This window comes from Synchiropus splendidus, chromosome 18 (genome assembly GCF_027744825.2).
Source record: "Synchiropus splendidus isolate RoL2022-P1 chromosome 18, RoL_Sspl_1.0, whole genome shotgun sequence".
NCBI lineage: Eukaryota > Metazoa > Chordata > Actinopteri > Syngnathiformes > Callionymidae > Synchiropus > Synchiropus splendidus.
In genome coordinates this window covers 6,695,165-6,711,362 of record NC_071351.1, presented here as the reverse complement: position 1 = coordinate 6,711,362, position 16,198 = coordinate 6,695,165, and the positions used below count along the sequence as shown (strand labels likewise).

Here is a 16,198-nt window from a genome sequence, read left to right as displayed (position 1 = left end):
CTCTTGTGATTGCCCACCATGTAAGTTGTGCTTTAACAAGGCCTCGATCTGCTTTTAAAGCGACGTATGCACACAGACTAAATAAATGGTGACATTTATTGAGGCTATATTTGAAGTCCATGAAAAGTGAATGAATAGAACGCTGCTGTGAAGATGCTGGACACTCAGACTCTCCGTCTGATCAGCACACACAGTGACCTCATGGCTCAGGGCCTGTCTCATTTTGGCAGTGGTGGTAAGTCTGGCAGTCGGGCCGTCTGCCTGCACAGTTGAGCGCTTCATGGCTAAGCGGTCACTGTGGCAGTGAGTCAACAGGACGATACGGGTCGAGGCATTCGGGGGTCAGTTATTAAACTTCAGCAGGGGCGAGACGTACCTGAATCACCACTGTGACAGTTTGGTGTTCTCCCAAAATGAAGCTGTATTTTTTTTTTTACTTGGGTTTTGCTTCAGTGAGCACTGCGTGGCCCACACACCATTCCAATTTTCTTTCTACTCGCATGAAAAAGACATTTGTCTGTAATTTTGGCTAGTGACTGAGTGAGTGTAGGATTGATGAATTATTGATGGATTATTATGACTACTTGTATGAACGAAATGAAACAATTCTTTTCTACCTGTTTTGTTTATCCGACTGGATGGTTACTAGTCGATAGTCCATAGACTTTATCATCCATTTGTTTTCAAGGTTCTGTGAATTCTAAAGAAATGTAAAGCTCCACGATACATGGAAGATGCGCTGGTGCTGCCAGAGTGTCATGTAAAGTCTTGGAGCTGCATGAATAAAGCAAAAGGCACTTGCACATCCAGCACGTGCTGCAGGTCAGCCAGATGTGGAAGAGATGTTTCAACATAAGCATGTCGATGTTGACAATGATCCTGAGCTGGAACATCCGCTGTGAGAGACACATGACACTTGAATGTGTGCTTTTAACACACTTCACAAGGATCTGAAGATTCTTGTTTTACAGCCATGTCTTCCCGTTTCTCCCCTTGTTTGCTTTCACGAATGGAACTCTGATTCAGGTCAGCTGGCGGAGGGCTGATCGCGACAGTTTGACTGGTTATTTTCAGTGAGCTGCTGATCTGGTTTAATCATTTGACCTTTCTGTTCCAGTTATTCTGACTGATGAGGAGGTTCAGCGGAAGAAGGACATGATCCTGAAGAGGAAGGAGGAGGAGGCAGCCAGGGAGGCCATGAAGCCACGACTGAATGAGGAACAGACTCGGATCATCTCCTGCCTGGTGGAAGCTCACCACAAGACCTACGATGCCTCCTACTCCGACTTCAGCCGCTTTAGGGTGAGGCCAGGGTTGATGGCTTGGATCGCCGTGTTCCTCACTTTCGGTCATGTGGAAACACACAAAAACACTGCTTTATTTCCACAACTTCCAACAGATCAGATGTTGTTGTTTTTGGGTGTCTTTTGAGTTTGGAAACATAAAATCTGATCTGACCTGTAGTCACACATCAAGCACACAGAATTTGATTTGAGCAAGTCGAAGCTTTCCTGACCCGTCCACTACTTTCTCCGTCTCATGGGTTTGTTCCTCACCTTTAAGATGTCATCTCCTACAGACTCCTTTTCTGCCCTCACCTTTTTGGTATTGGTTTCCCGCAGCTGACTGTCCACCCCCCCGCTTGTCAGTTTATATATGAAATTCACTCTCCAAGTCACTACATTATTAATCCAGCTGCTCCATGGATTTGGTCCCAACTTGACTCACTGCAGTGTCAGTGTTGGCTCTGAAGACCCTTCAACTTGCTACTGCGCCGTCCATTGAGCTTAGAGTTGAACATTTTTCTTCAAATGTTTTGTATAGTTGCTGCTTTGAATGCATCATAAATAATGTCAGTGTAGCTGGAGGCCGATCAGAATCCAAGCAAGTTGGCATCATCATGAGCAGTGAAGGACTCTGGTTACATGGGTTTGCCACTGCCGTCCTGCTGCAGTGAGATGGAAGACAGAAATAATGTGATGGATTTTGGTGTTTCATTTTAATTGCAGGAAACGGAACTCAACAGACAGGCATGTTTTTATGCATGCAAAACCTGCAAGCATTTGGAGTGTGACACACTTGAAAAGAGTCAAAACATCTGAGATTTTAATCCTTCAGAATGTTCCAGCGCTTTTGTAGCTTATTTCTGTTATCAAATACACAATTAAAGCCAACCTTCTGTGGTTGCCATGGTTTCTTCTCTGTTCTTAGTCAACCAAAACAAACCAGAAACCTGATCTGTGTTTTATTTGTGACTCCAGAACGTAGTGTGCCCACAACCACAATAGCTAATAAATACCAAACTCCTGGCCATCTTTCCGATGGCTAAGAAAATGTGGCAGTTCATCTCAGACTAAATAAACAGTATATACATCCAGTCTGTGTGTTTAGACACTGTGTAGTGCTTATGCTGCCTTCACTTGTGAGTCCAATGCTTGTTGCACATCTCAACAGCTGCGGCCAGTAAAAAACAGAGCCACATTGGATCTATGTTTTTCTCTGCCAAATTACCCCTATATCTTCTCGGCTTGTTTCCCTGCTTGCTGTGAGGTGACTCTTTGAATCAGAACAGGATTAGAATGTTCACCATGCTTCATTCAAAGGAGACTAATAGTGCGCTGTGTGTGTGTGTGTTTGCAGCCGCCGGTACGCGAAGGCCCCGTGACCCGCAGCGCGAGCAGAGCAGCCTCTCTTCATTCACTCTCCGATGCTTCCTCTGACTCGTTCAACCACTCACCCGGTGAGGAGAGACAGTTCTACTTGGTTTTCTGATGTTTGTGTTGACGCTGTTTTGAGTTCTACTGACATCTAGTGTGAGTAGCCTTGATTTTTTTTTTCCCCTCCATTTCTTATTGATATTTTATTTGGAGAAATTAAAAAGGGCTTGTAGACGTTGAGTTCTAGCACTCTCTGCTTTTGTATTTGAGGCAAAGCACAGTCGTTATTTGGTGTCACAGACGGCTCCTACTTCAAGCAGGAGATAAAAATCACATCATGAAATTCCCCTCGTATATCACTGCATTTCACATATGAATGCCAGTTGGGTGGAGCCAGGCTCCTTGGTGCGATGCGATTTCTCACCAATGCACATTTACTGGTGTGGTCCCTCATTTCTCCCGTCCTCTAATCCACTGCAGAGTCCGTGGACAACAAGATGAACTTCAACAACCTGTTGATGATGTACCAGGATGGAGCCAGCAGTCCGGACTCCAGTGAGGAGGACACCAAGTTGTCCATGCTGCCCCACCTGGCTGACCTGGTGTCCTACAGCATTCAGAAAGTCATTGGCTTTGCCAAGATGATTCCAGGATTCAGGTAAGAAACCGTCCAGTCTGTGAAGGTTTTCATATTATATTAATATTAGCATTTCTTATTACTGAGCTTTTCTGGTTCTGAATTTGGTTCAGACCAAGAGCACAAGTGTGTCATATAGCAAGTGTCTGCATCCTGTGAATCCAAAATGACAAAATCCAACGGAATGATTTATAAAATTTTAAGTTTTTCAAGCTGTGGCTCTTGTTAAAAACATGTTGTCTGACCCACCATATCGCAATATGTCACTCCAGTGTTGGGTCCATATTGCATCGCGAGATTCCTGCTAATACACGACCCGATCTTTAGAAATAAGGGGTGAAGCATGTTCACCTTGTTGTTTGTGTGTATGTGTGTGTGTGTGTCACAGAGAGCTGACTGCTGAAGACCAGATCGCACTTCTGAAGTCCAGTGCCATCGAGATCATCATGCTGCGTTCAAATCAGTCGTTCAACCTGGAGGACATGTCCTGGAGCTGTGGGGGACCGGACTTCAAGTACTGCATCAATGATGTCACTAAAGGTTCGAATCCCCCAAACAAGTTGGTTTTGTGTTGTCTTTTAAAATAGTGCTGTTTGGTGCGGGACTGGACGATGTCTCTGGGACCTGTGGAGCCCAGTGGCATGACAATGTTTTCACATGTGTTTATCAAGTTTTTGTGTCTATTTCTACCGAGACAGTGGATAGGAACTAACTAGAAAAGCACTCAGAGAGCACAAACCTCTTTCATTCGTTCAGTGTGAACCTGCTTTCATCTGTGAAGAGCACAGTGTGTTGTTTTCTGCCAAATGCCAAACTTGCTAAAATCTGCTCCTTTTCAATCCCTCAGTTCAAGTTAATGATGAGTTATTGTTGTATGTATGTTTGATGTGAGATTGAAATATCACTCATTTTATACATACAGTGGCAGAAAAAACACCCTTAAAATCTCATATAACTAGCTTGGGAAGTCCAGGAAACGTTATTGTGTGTTTCAAAAGGTGTGGCTGCTACTGCTTTCTTACAAGAAAAGCTAACAGAACTGAATTGTTGACATTAATATTTCGTGTTTCAGCCAGTAGCACACAGCCTGGAGAGAGCGCCGTTTCAAGCCAGTCGCTCCTCCCACTCACATGGAAGTGTGAGCTGTCAGAGCTGCTGTGTTTTTCTGCCTCATGCAGTTTGACAACACAGTGTTATTATACACACACGCACATTAGTGTGACCATTTAGTTGGAATATTTCATAGGAGCCGCAAACTAATTTTAAAGTATTTGAGTCTGGGGCCTTTTTTGGTTTGAACTTTGTCTCCACGAGGAAATTGAAAGGAATTAGCGCTTTCCAGTGAATGGTTTGGAAGTACCTCGAAGGTATCTTGAGTCAGAAGTGTCTGTTGTCTCCACACCTCTTTAGTTGGAGTTGACTCTCCAGCTCTCCCCTTTTTCATTTCAAGAGCCATAATCCTGCAGAGCTCTCAGGAGCGAGGAGGCTGAGCCATTGTCCTTCAGTGTGACCTGTTTTTTGTGGTTTCAATCTGAAGAGCAGTCATGACACTTTTGACTCCATTTCTGTTTACTTTCGAAAATGGTTATTTTCCTGTTGGAAGCCACAGGGACCTCTGTGTTGATGGTGTATAAACCTGGCTCTGACTAGTAATAACTCGTGGCTTGCTTCCAGTTTGTGGATTAGAAAATCCATTTGATTCAGTTACTGTTGTAGATGATTCCAGTCCCCACAAGAGAATGTGTCCCAAGAAATGGGCCTTCTTGGATCCCTTGCAACTTCATGTAGAAAAGGAAAAGAACAATGAAGATATTCTCTTGTGTGTGTGTGTGTGGATCCACAGCGGGCCACACTCTGGAGCTGCTGGAGCCACTGGTGAAGTTCCAGGTTGGACTGAAGAAGCTCAACCTGCATGAGGAGGAGCATGTGCTGCTCATGGCCATCTGCCTACTCTCCCCAGGTACCTGCCACCCCGACTCTCTTCTCTGCTTGGGTGTATTTTTACTCTCCACCAAAGCTCAAATGGCTCTTTGGCTGAAAGGAAAAGATGAGCAGCAGGTTTTTAATGTGACCATCTGTGACGGCGGACATTCTGATAGTTGCTGATAAAGATGAGGGTTGTATTGAATAATGTGTTTGCCGCTGAAATGGCTCAACAATGTAGTCATTAAACAGGAGCATTTCACTGCACTGTTAAGGGCCATATAAACTCCACACTTGGACGTTAAAATCTCTCACAGACGAGGCCCCTCTCCCTTGTCAGTCCAAACAAGCAGTGGTGCACCGTCCTGTCCGTGCGCTCGGGTGTTTAAGAGATGAAAATATGTGGAGATGGGAGCGTCTCCGGACGCCCTCTCTCCGTCTCCTGGTCTGTTTAAAGTGGCTCTGACGCGCTTCGTGTCCCCACCCCCAGATCGGCCTGGTGTCCAGGACCACGCCCGAATCGAGCAGCTCCAGGACCGGCTCTCCGACATCCTGCAAGCCTACATCCAAGTCAACCACCCGGGCGGCCGCCTCCTGTACGCCAAGATGATCCAGAAGCTGGCCGACCTGCGCAGCCTGAACGAGGAGCACTCCAAGCAGTACCGCTCGCTCTCCTTCCAGCCGGAGCACAGCATGCAGCTCACCCCGCTGGTCCTGGAGGTGTTCGGCAGCGAGGTGTCGTAGCAGAGGCAGCCTCCACCACGCAACCATCCCCACCACCCTTCTCCACTGTTCAACCCTGGCCTTTAAAACCCTACACTCAGTTCAACTCAAGGCAGCACGTCTCATACACCTGGGCCTCCAGGTGGCTGCAGCAGCACATGGATAAGCAGATTGTATTTTCATCTTTGGATATCAAAACAGGGAATCATGCATCATTTCACTACGTCACTCAGCTGTGCCAACAGGAAAAAGCAACTCTTTGCATCGACTTTTTTCTCATCACAACCTCTCTGGACCTCCTGGCTTCTTCGTGTGCAACATTTCTACATATTTTTTGGGGCCGACGGATGTGGCTCCATTGCATCGAAAGGCGACCATCCAGCGTGGCGTCTAACAACAAAGCTATCCAAATATACTTCTCCACCGAGGGCCTCCTCCCACACGGCTTGCCGGCTTCGTCTCAAGTCAAAGGAAGTACGTGCTTTTAGATGACTTGGATCGGCCCTCCAGTTGTGTGCGCGCTCGCTGAGTGTGAGACTGTGGAGAGGCGATGCACAACCCAGATTGGATGGATGGGAAGAGGTGCTACACTTGGGAAATTCCTTGTCACGAAAGGGATGTCACAGAAACTAGAATGTATCGACAATGTGATATAGATGAAAAGTATAAGCTGATTTCTATATATAATGGTTGCTTCCTACTCCATGGGAGCGGATGTTGTGGATGGGGAGGATGCAGAGGAGCCTCCTCCGTGTGCGTGTTTCAGCGCCTCAACACACGACCGTGCGGGCGCGTGTGTACAGTACCAGAGACTATTGATGGACCACAAGGGGGTGCAGGCTCTGAAGGAGGGCTCAGTGCAGGGAAATCTCTCTCTCTCTCCAATTTGGACCTGTGAAGTTCGTGGACTGACATTCTTAAAACGCGCCGTCATGTTGTCTTTTTGGATCCACAGTATTTGTTTTGGTCGGTCAGATCGCTGCTATGACAGTTCGGGTCCGACAGTTGGAGGAGAGAAGCCAACGGCCTGCTGTTACCTCAGGGAAGTGTTTGTCTGATGCTCGTGCGTGTGCGTGTGTGTGTGTGTGAGAGAGGCGTGAGCGTACAATCATGTGGAGGAGCGTGTCTTCAGAGTTCGAAGCATCACTGTGATTTCAACTACTACCATTAAGCTGATCAGTTCTGGACAAATGGAATCCAGTCAAGCCTTCAAATCTTTGCTGATGGCAGCATTTCAGTCTGCCTTTTTTTTTTTTTTTTTTTTTTTTTAAATCCACAATGGACCATCTACATCCTCAGCCGTCGATGATTGAAACACCAGCCACATAAGCGTCACCAGGACATTGACTCGTCACTACATATCGCTCATCCCCACCTCTCTCTCTCGCGCAGCCCTCGGTCACCCCCTTGTGGACACACCTTGTAAATACCACTTGCTAAGCCTGTACATACTTGGAGGTGAACTAGCTATAAGGATTGATGGTAACGGAGCCCCGGAGACGCAGCACTATATGCAATGATACTGAGGCGTGTGGGCTGGAGAACACAGCTGAGTTGCTCAGGATCCACAGGAAGCCCATGTGGAAACAACCTGAACTCCTTTGAATCGGTGCAAATCCAACAACTTTGGAAGAACAGAAGCAACACGAACCAGAATTCGACAGCTTTAAATGGAATCAAATTGTGTTTTGAATCAAGAGTGAATGTATTTTTGCTTCCAAGAATCTCCTTATTTTAATCCTAGTTGCAATCAGAAATATATACACGCGATTGTACGGAAGTACGTCTTAATTTATTTAGATAAACTTCAAAATATTGATGATTATTTTTAACGTCGTAGGAATATCTACTTTGTATCGACAAGTCAAAGGTTCAGGGCCCCCCTCATAAATGGAGCCTGGTCTTCCTCTAGCAGCTCAGCGTGTGGCTCTCTCTCAGAGCAATCGATAAGCTTGGGACAATGACTTTATATTATCCACTTGTATTTCTCATAAACACCAGTTGCTTCTCTGTGGATGATGTGCGCCAGCGCCCTGGCTTGTGCCGGGACACTGATGTGGCTGGACTGGTCCGCTGCAGCAGCCATTTCCGTGATCTGGAGGACTTGTTGTGTATAGGAGGCAGTGAATCCATCTTCATACGGGGCCCATCCCAAACTAACACTGCCTGAAGTGAGCGAGTCGGCGAGGGAGCACTACACTAACCAGACCTCTGATCATAGCTTTAACTGACGGCTCTGCGCGTGGACGCGGCGCCCGCTGAGAGGGCCACTCAACGCTGAGACTGCCGGGATCAACAGCGTTTCCTCTTCTCACCGCTCGCATCGCAGCTGTTCTGTTTCCAGCAACAAAGAGAAGGACTTGTAGTTTTGTTGTTTCGAACATCTTTGTGTTTTGAATGGAATGCAGGGCAGAGGAAGCTAGTGAGGGCTGGCGCCGTGTTCTGACCCGGAAGCTCGCTTGTTTACATCCACAGCAACGCAGCGTGTCGGGATGCGAGTGAGAGCGCCACCGACTGAGCGCTAACAAAAGGACCGTGGCTCTCCTGATGCACACTGGGTTGCTGTTGATGGAAACAGTGGTTTGTTTGGATCCAGGAGCGAGCCACCGTCTGTGCCGGGCCGCCGCTCCACCTCAGTAGCCTTACTTACTTACAGGAACCTTACTCGGCTTCTAACAGATACCTCAACCCATTTCCTGGACAATGTTTCACAATAGCCTTTCTGGGAACCAAACACACACACACACACACACACACACAACACTCTCAAGCTCAGTGTTTCGACTCCAAACGTTCTGCATTTCACTTGTACGAAGGAGGTTTGCTAGAACTGTCGGATCCCAATGCTCCCAAATGTCTCTTCTGTCTCTGGACACTTTTCTCGTCTGCCTCATCAACATACTACCTCTCCCCCTGCACATGTGGCACGGCGCCCTGCTCCTGCTCACGAGACACTCACCTGGATTTGTGCAGTTTCTCCTTCTGAAACTTCTCATCTCACCTGGGAATATGCACCTGGACTTGGTGTCAGTGCATCAGATATTTGGACTCACACTAGTGTATTGTGTTGCTTCCCGCCCCCCCAATCCCCTCACCGCTGCCCTGTAGCATCATTTCTTGTTTTGTTCTGTTTTGATTCTGGCTGCACTTTACTGATCCCAGAGGTCTTTCTCACAGCTAACACCTGTTTATGGACTGGTGCATGGAAACAGCATGGAGGGAAGTGAGCGCGAGCTTCAGCAACAGGTGAACAAACGTGGGTACGTTTTCTCTTCAAGGTTAGTTCATCACCTCTCTCCACCCTGATCACTCTTGCTTTTCCTCCAACGTCTTGTGGCATTGGGATCCAGTTCAGATGGAATTTAGTGTCTGTGTCTCCCACACACACACACACTCACACACACACACACGCTCGCTCACTGCTCTGCCTTCTTCCTCACTCGCTCCTCCTCTTGGTTTGCTGCTCACTTGTTCCGTTTTCAGGTAAATGAGCCTTTGACAGTGAATGACGTTTCCACTGCTCTTCTGCTGCTCAGGACCTGCTCTTCATCTTTTCATGTCAAAGCTTCGACATGTGGACACTTTCCATGTAACACGCCATCTTAAAAGACATCCGTTTCTATCTGAGTGCAAAATGGCCAAAATGTATTTTTCTTCACTCATACAAAAGTCTGAATTACTATTTTTGGAAGCTAAAATTGTATTCCATTTTCTCATATTTATCTCCTGAAATGTATATTTTTAAATATTGAAAAAATGTATGTATATATATATACACACACACACCAAAAAATTAACTGTTAAAAAAAGTTTATACATATTTTGCCCTTTACTGGAAAGGTGGGTGAGAGTTTGGACCTCAGAAGAGCCTTAAGGACAACTGTCATTCAACTGGTGTGTTTCTCTTGTTGCATCTCTGCTACCTCTTCTATATGCTCTTACACACACACACTCAGATGGACACACTTACACGCTCATGATGTGCACTTCTTTCCTTCACCAGCAGTTTTTTGCCAATGATGCACTTGTGTTTTGTCTGCAAAAGCTCTGCAAAGTCTGTTTGTTTCGATCCGTTTCTAAGACCTGCCAGGGGCTTAGACGTCATTCAACAGGGTTTAAATCTCAGTCATCGACTTCAAATAACAAACAGAAATGCACATAGTTCTCAGTTGTACCTTGGTGTGCCTCGAACCCACAGCCTTATTTTGGGACTATATCAGGGGTTTTAATGTCGTATATGTGGTGTGAAGCCATTTCATACCATCTCCAACACACTCATGAATCTTAGCCTGCAGTCCAGTCCCAAGATAAGCCCCCTCCACGCACTCGCACGCAGTCAAACCCGCCGGACCTCAGCGCTTCATAGACCGCCGCAAGGATTGGCTCTCCTACCAAAACCCAGCGTTACTCATGCAGCGTCTCTTCTGCCTGGCCCATGTGACCAGCCGTGTTCTCCTGTTGCTCGCTTCTTTGTTTTCCTGCTCTTGGAAGTTGATCCATTTTACTTTGCTTACCTTGTACGTAGAGATGTTTTTGAGGAAATCACAAATAAAGCAGCTGTACATACTGATGCGGAACACAAATGTCTTTACTCTCCTGTCACGTGACTTCCAGCTCTTATTTGCTCCTCAGATGACCCTCTCTGTCTTCTGTCATAAGAACATCAGAGACTCTTCAGTAATTCAGATTTCTTACTGAGAAAAGACCGTGTTTTTCACCACTTCTATGTGCATCGTCCAACCGACAACCTTTGGACCTGTTGATCCGAAGTTTGGGTCTTGTACTGCAGATCATGATGAAGTTGAAGCAATGAAGTTTGATGCTCGTGACAAGCGTCAGGTCATTGAAAACAAGGCGCCTCCTTTTCTTATTTTCACACACTTGTACTGAATAAAGAGGATGATATATATTTTTTTTCCCTGTTGCCAAGAGTCCGACGTGAATAGTTGTCGCTCCCGTTCCCTGCTGCGATTGAAAACCTTGGCGTCATCTGAAGGGAAGCGCTGCCGAGTGCCAGAGAGGAGGCCGTGGAGCTCAGTGCGCCGAGCAGTCGGAGGATGAGAGGCACTGCGGTGGCGCTGCTGACGCACATGTGAAACATGGAGGGATGGGAAGGAATCTCAGGCTGGAAGGGAGCAGACCTCAAGGCGAGGTCAGAAAGCCACTGGCGACGCACAAGAGACATGACTGGGGTCACCACGCCTCTGTTCTGACACCTATCGCAGGAGGTGCGCAGTCTCAGCGCAGCAGCCTTCAAATGTTGTGTCCAACGTTTGCTCACGAAGCTGTTGAAGCTGTTCTTGTTTGAAGAAGCCATGAAGTGCTGCCTTGGTATGTGCACTCAAGTGTCTGTGGTCGCATACTTATGGGGCCCTGGGTGTGTGTGTGTGTTCTGGAGCGTCGGCGCGTGGGAATATGGTGGAGGATTTCTGTGGTATTTTTCATGTTTGTTATTAAATATTGCCACAAGGGACCGCGAGCAAACCCCAGACACTCCCCCTCAGCTCCACCTTCTCGTGATCCCTTCTCCTGCTGGGCTTCAAATAACAATGGAGTCGCACCGCTAGGCTTAAATAAGCCCGACTCTGGAGGAGAAAGGCCAAACAAACCAGGGCTCAGAAGGTGGCGCCCTCGGTTCCAATCCAAAGATCTCGGAGCAGAGGGCGCCATCTAGTGGCCTGCGAAAATGAGGACACCGTTTCCTGAAGCCTCATGAGCGCGGTGGCCTTGACTCCTCTGATCGATAGGGATGGAAAACCCCGGCAACAGGAAGAGTGCGTTGCACATGTTCGCTCCGAAAAGCTCTTGCTGGCTGCCGAGTCTCCGCATGAGGAAACACTTCAACTCTGAGAGCAGTTTGAGTCGTCTGGCATTGAGCTGCATTCTCTCGCTCAAGGAGGAGAAGGTCAAGTTCTGGGTGGAGCGCATAGATGAGGGGATTCATACCACAGAATATACATCTTTCTTGCCACACCAAAATCTTTCCCTCATCTTTGTTCGCCCTGCCTTAAAGGGGCTTTGACCCAAATCACCCCAGAGGATCTGACTGAGTCAAACTGCCAGTATTTATCTTTATCTATGTAAAAAAAATCCTGTTTGAATGTCTGAAACCCAGCCAGATGGTATTTCTTCAGTGTAGAGCTACGAAAAAAAGAAGATAAAGACAATTGATGTGCCACAATAGTGACATGCACAGGCGTCAGTTTCGAGGGTTCTGTCACCAACACACTTCTTCCACAATTCTTATAAGCCATCGCAAGATAGGCCATTTTTCGTAGTCTAGAAAATTCTGATGCTCCTGAATGCACCATCCGAATGTATGAGACAGAAATGAAACGTGGTTTTTTTTGTTTTTTTTTTTGCTTGTTTTGTGTGCTGGTTGGGGTCAAAAAAGAATCCACAAACTTCAGTGTGAAGGTTAAACAGTGTTGTGCTGGCTGTGATGCGCCAGTCTCACGGACTTCCCTCTGGAGCCGCGGTGATTTCCTCTCCACTCTTTTCATGGCGGCCATATTTTTGGCGCGATATGCTGCAGATGCCGTTCATCATCTTGATCTTTTCATTTCTTCTCCTCACCGGATGTTTTTATTGGAGTGGGTGCAGATGCTTCCTGCTTGTTGTTTGGTTGAAACGTCCGTCTCACTTCTGCTGGTGAGAGTGGAGGCCAGTGTTTTTGGTTTGGTGTGAGTTGCGGTGTGCGGGCATGTTTGAGGAATGTCACCTTGTAAATGGCTGAACACTGTGTGTTCCCCTGCAGTCGGAAGCGTCTCAGACCAGGTGTGTCACACGGTGCGTTGCTTGGCGACTGCAGCGTAGAGTCGATTGTCCGTCAGTAAAACAACACATATTGTAGACGTCACACATTACTTTTGTAAGACCTTTTTGCTCTCCGAGACTGAGGTTTTGGTCTTAATTCGTCCTCCACATGAGGAACAAAGTTGAAAAATGATTTTCACAATTCATCCTTTCCATGAGAAGAAGGAGCTCCATTGTGTGTTTGTGGACCTGGAGAAAGCGTACGACACGGTGACAAGGGAAGAGTTGTGGTATTGTATGAGGAAGTCTGGAGTGGCAGAGAAGTGTGCAGGACATATGCCAGGTGTGAGACGGTGGTGAGGTGTGCTGCAGGTGTCACAGAGGAGCTCAAGGTGGAGGTGTCACTGCACCAAGGCTCAGGCTCAGGCTCCTCTTTGCAATGGTGATGGACAGGTTGAGAGATGAGGTGAGACACGAAGCCCCTTGGACCATGATGTTTGCGGATGACATTGTGAGAGCAGGGAGCCAGTGGAGGATCAGCTAGAGAGGTGAGGAGAGGAATGAAGGTTAGCCGCAGTAAGATGGAATCCATGTGTGTGAAGAAGAGGGAGCCAAGTGGACAGGTGAAGTGACAAGATGCAGAGATAAAGAAGGTGGGAGGTTTGAAGTACTGAGGCTCAACTGTCCAGAGCCATGGAGAGTGTGAGAAAGAGGTGAAGAAGCGAGTGCAGGCAGGATGGAATCATGGGAGAAAAGTGTCAGGAGTGATGTGTAACAAAAGGGTGTCGGCAAGGATGAAAATGAAAGCGTCCAAAAGGGTGGTGAGGCCAGCAATGTTGTATGGAAGATGTTGAAGCTGGAACGGCCAGGCAGAAGGATCGGATGTTTGCCGTGTTTACAGCGACGACATGAACTTCAGCTGACTGACCTGTCACCTTGGCTTCCATCTGACTTCAAAGCCATTCTGAACCGGAACCTCCGCATTCCTCCGTCAGCCCATCCACCCCATCGCTCTCGCGTTTCTCCTCCGCCTTGTTTTTCTTTTTTTTTCTTTCTTTTTCAGAAGCATGTGAGAGCGCCATCAGCGACTCCAAGCTTTTCCGCACACCCAGCCAAATTTATCCCTGTGGTTTTCCGCATGTTTATTTTGGGTTTGCTTCAGGGACGACATATCTGCGGGAAAACCAAGCGGCCCCGGGCGGGTGCTTTCCCTCTCCAGGGAATCATCGCTACCTGGGTAAAAATAGAAGAGGAGCCTTTTTCGGGAGATGAAATGAAAGATCTCGAGTCTCCACACCCGACTCTCGGCTGCTGAAAACACTCATTTGCGTCCTGCTTTAGGCACAAAGGGCCTGAATTCATGAGCTTGAGAGTGGAACGGCTTTCATCCAGTCACCTTGTCTCTTCAGCGTGAACCTGGTGGCTGCCACTGTAGAATGTGTGTAGGTGGAGAGGAATTGTGGGGCAGGAAAAAGCCACCTCCGCAGCGACTCCTGGGTTTGACCTGTGTTCAACATGTGTCTGCTGCAGTCATCCACCAGTGCTACCTTCCTGCTACTGTTCCGTCCATGGGAATGTTTCCACCGCCGGGTGGGAATCACATTGCAACTGTGGGCGTCTTGGCTCAAGAGTCTGCTTCCATATTCCACCGATATCTCACGTCGGGAGCCGACCCTTCCCCACTTGAGTCATGTCTAGCTGAAGAAGCTCCCTGGATTCAGCATCAGAGAAACAGAGTCTGATCTGGAACAGAGACAAAGGAGCCGTGGAACGTTGGACGGAGAGCCGCACTTCTGTTCCACTGAGGCCTTTATGGCTCCATGTGAGACGTTTCACTGTTCACAGAACCTAAGGTTCAGGTGAGTGGCTTGATGAGGCTTCATGAAACAGTGTCCTCATTTTCAGAGCCCACTAGATGGCGCCCTCGAGAATCTTTTAATTCAAACTGCATGCGATTTTGCAACCAAGAGCGCCACCTCCTGAGGTGTGGAAATGAGGACACTGTTTCATGAAGCTTCATCCCCACTGGTCAGAGGGTTGAAACAAAAAATTCATTCACATCTGTTTCTGCTTCATAGTGGCCACTGAAGAGGTGCTTCCAGCTCGGGAGGTGGAGGTCCAGGTGCAGCAGTGGATGGACAGTGGAGCCATCACTGCGAGCTGGGTGCAGTCCTGCCGACTGCTGAGAGGATTGTGATACCAAGAGGAAATGGCTTCACGAGCCTCCGCACACACACACACACGCGGGTGTCACCCGGCCAGACTCGGCTGCCGACTGCTATTTATTTTAGCAGGGCTGTGCGCGAGTTAAAAATGGAATGTATCAGCAACATGGAGCACTTCCTGTTTTGCCAAGCGGCTGGCTGACCTCTGCCCTGCACCAGAAAGTCCCAGCAGCCACCGTAATGACACGCTAGGAGAGAATGACTTGTATATAAATAAGTGTGCGCGTGTGTGTTCAGAATCGTTGGCGTCAACTGGCCATTTCTTTTGACTCGCACTGTTCCATGCAGTTCATCTTCACCATTTTAAGAGCTGATATTTCAAGTATCAGATTTTTATTTTATTTTATTTTATTTATTTATTTTTAAAAGACAAGAAAAAACAATTCCAAAACACATGACTCACCTGAACCGGGTCGCTGATCCCAGTTATTTTGGCCATTTCACCCTCTATGTGGACGCCCCAAAATGTCCTCACATAGCAAAATGTCCTCATAAGATCAGTGACACGGACACGCACAAGAATATTAATACGTGTACACACTCCATTTTGTGGCGACCTCTCACCCCAGATTTGGCAATTTTGAAGTTTTCATCCTCAAACTGAGCCTTGGATTTTTGAGGGCCGACCAATACATGAACATCACCCTTTCCCCAGCCTCTCCCCCTGAACCTAACCATCTAAAACACATGGCTCACCTGAACCAGGACTCTGGACCAAACTGGAACCCAATGATAATAACAGAGGTATTTTGTAGTTTTAACCCTCAGAATGAGGCCTGACAAAGAGAGGACCGGCCAAAATGTCCTCACTGTGCAAATATGTCCTCACTCTGTTGATAAAAATACATCCAGGTTCTCACAAAGATAGATGCATAAGAACACACACGCACAGATGTGTGAGAGGCAGCAACAGCTGGACCAACTTGTGCGTGTTGTGGAGTTGAACTTAAAGATGAGAATGAGAGGATGAAGAGCTGAGGGGAAACCCCTCCACCACTGTCCCCCAGAGACACCCGCCGTCTTCCCTTTCTTTCAGACCCATTGTGTTCTGTCTTCACCTCCTTCCTCTGTCCATCCATCTCCACATCCTCGGAAAACATGGCCTCCACGTTCGGATATCACAAATCTATCAGCCACATCTGGCTCCGGCATGAATGGGTGGTTTCAAATATAGCAGAGTGGGACGTGGGGAGCCCGAAAATATCGCTCTGCTCTGACACACGCCATTCTAAATGTAGATTACAATGGCAATATGGGTTTCATCTGATGGAAAACAA

General features: G+C 47.4%; 1 protein-coding gene across 4 annotated transcripts in view; it reads left to right on the top strand.

The window, feature by feature from the left end:
- LOC128749509 (vitamin D3 receptor A) overlaps positions 1-14,497 on the top strand; it is a 44,946-nt gene extending 30,449 nt beyond the window's left edge. For all 4 annotated transcript variants that reach the window (XM_053849178.1, XM_053849176.1, XM_053849177.1 and 1 more), the window contains 6 exons: positions 1,118-1,302; positions 2,641-2,740; positions 3,138-3,315; positions 3,683-3,834; positions 5,138-5,254; positions 5,708-14,497. In XM_053849178.1, the coding sequence (XP_053705153.1) occupies positions 1,118-1,302; positions 2,641-2,740; positions 3,138-3,315; positions 3,683-3,834; positions 5,138-5,254; positions 5,708-5,961 (986 nt within the window). In that variant the 3' untranslated portion in view covers positions 5,962-14,497. The remainder of the gene's footprint in view (positions 1-1,117; positions 1,303-2,640; positions 2,741-3,137; positions 3,316-3,682; positions 3,835-5,137; positions 5,255-5,707) is intronic.
- Positions 14,498-16,198: the final 1,701 nt, after the last annotated feature.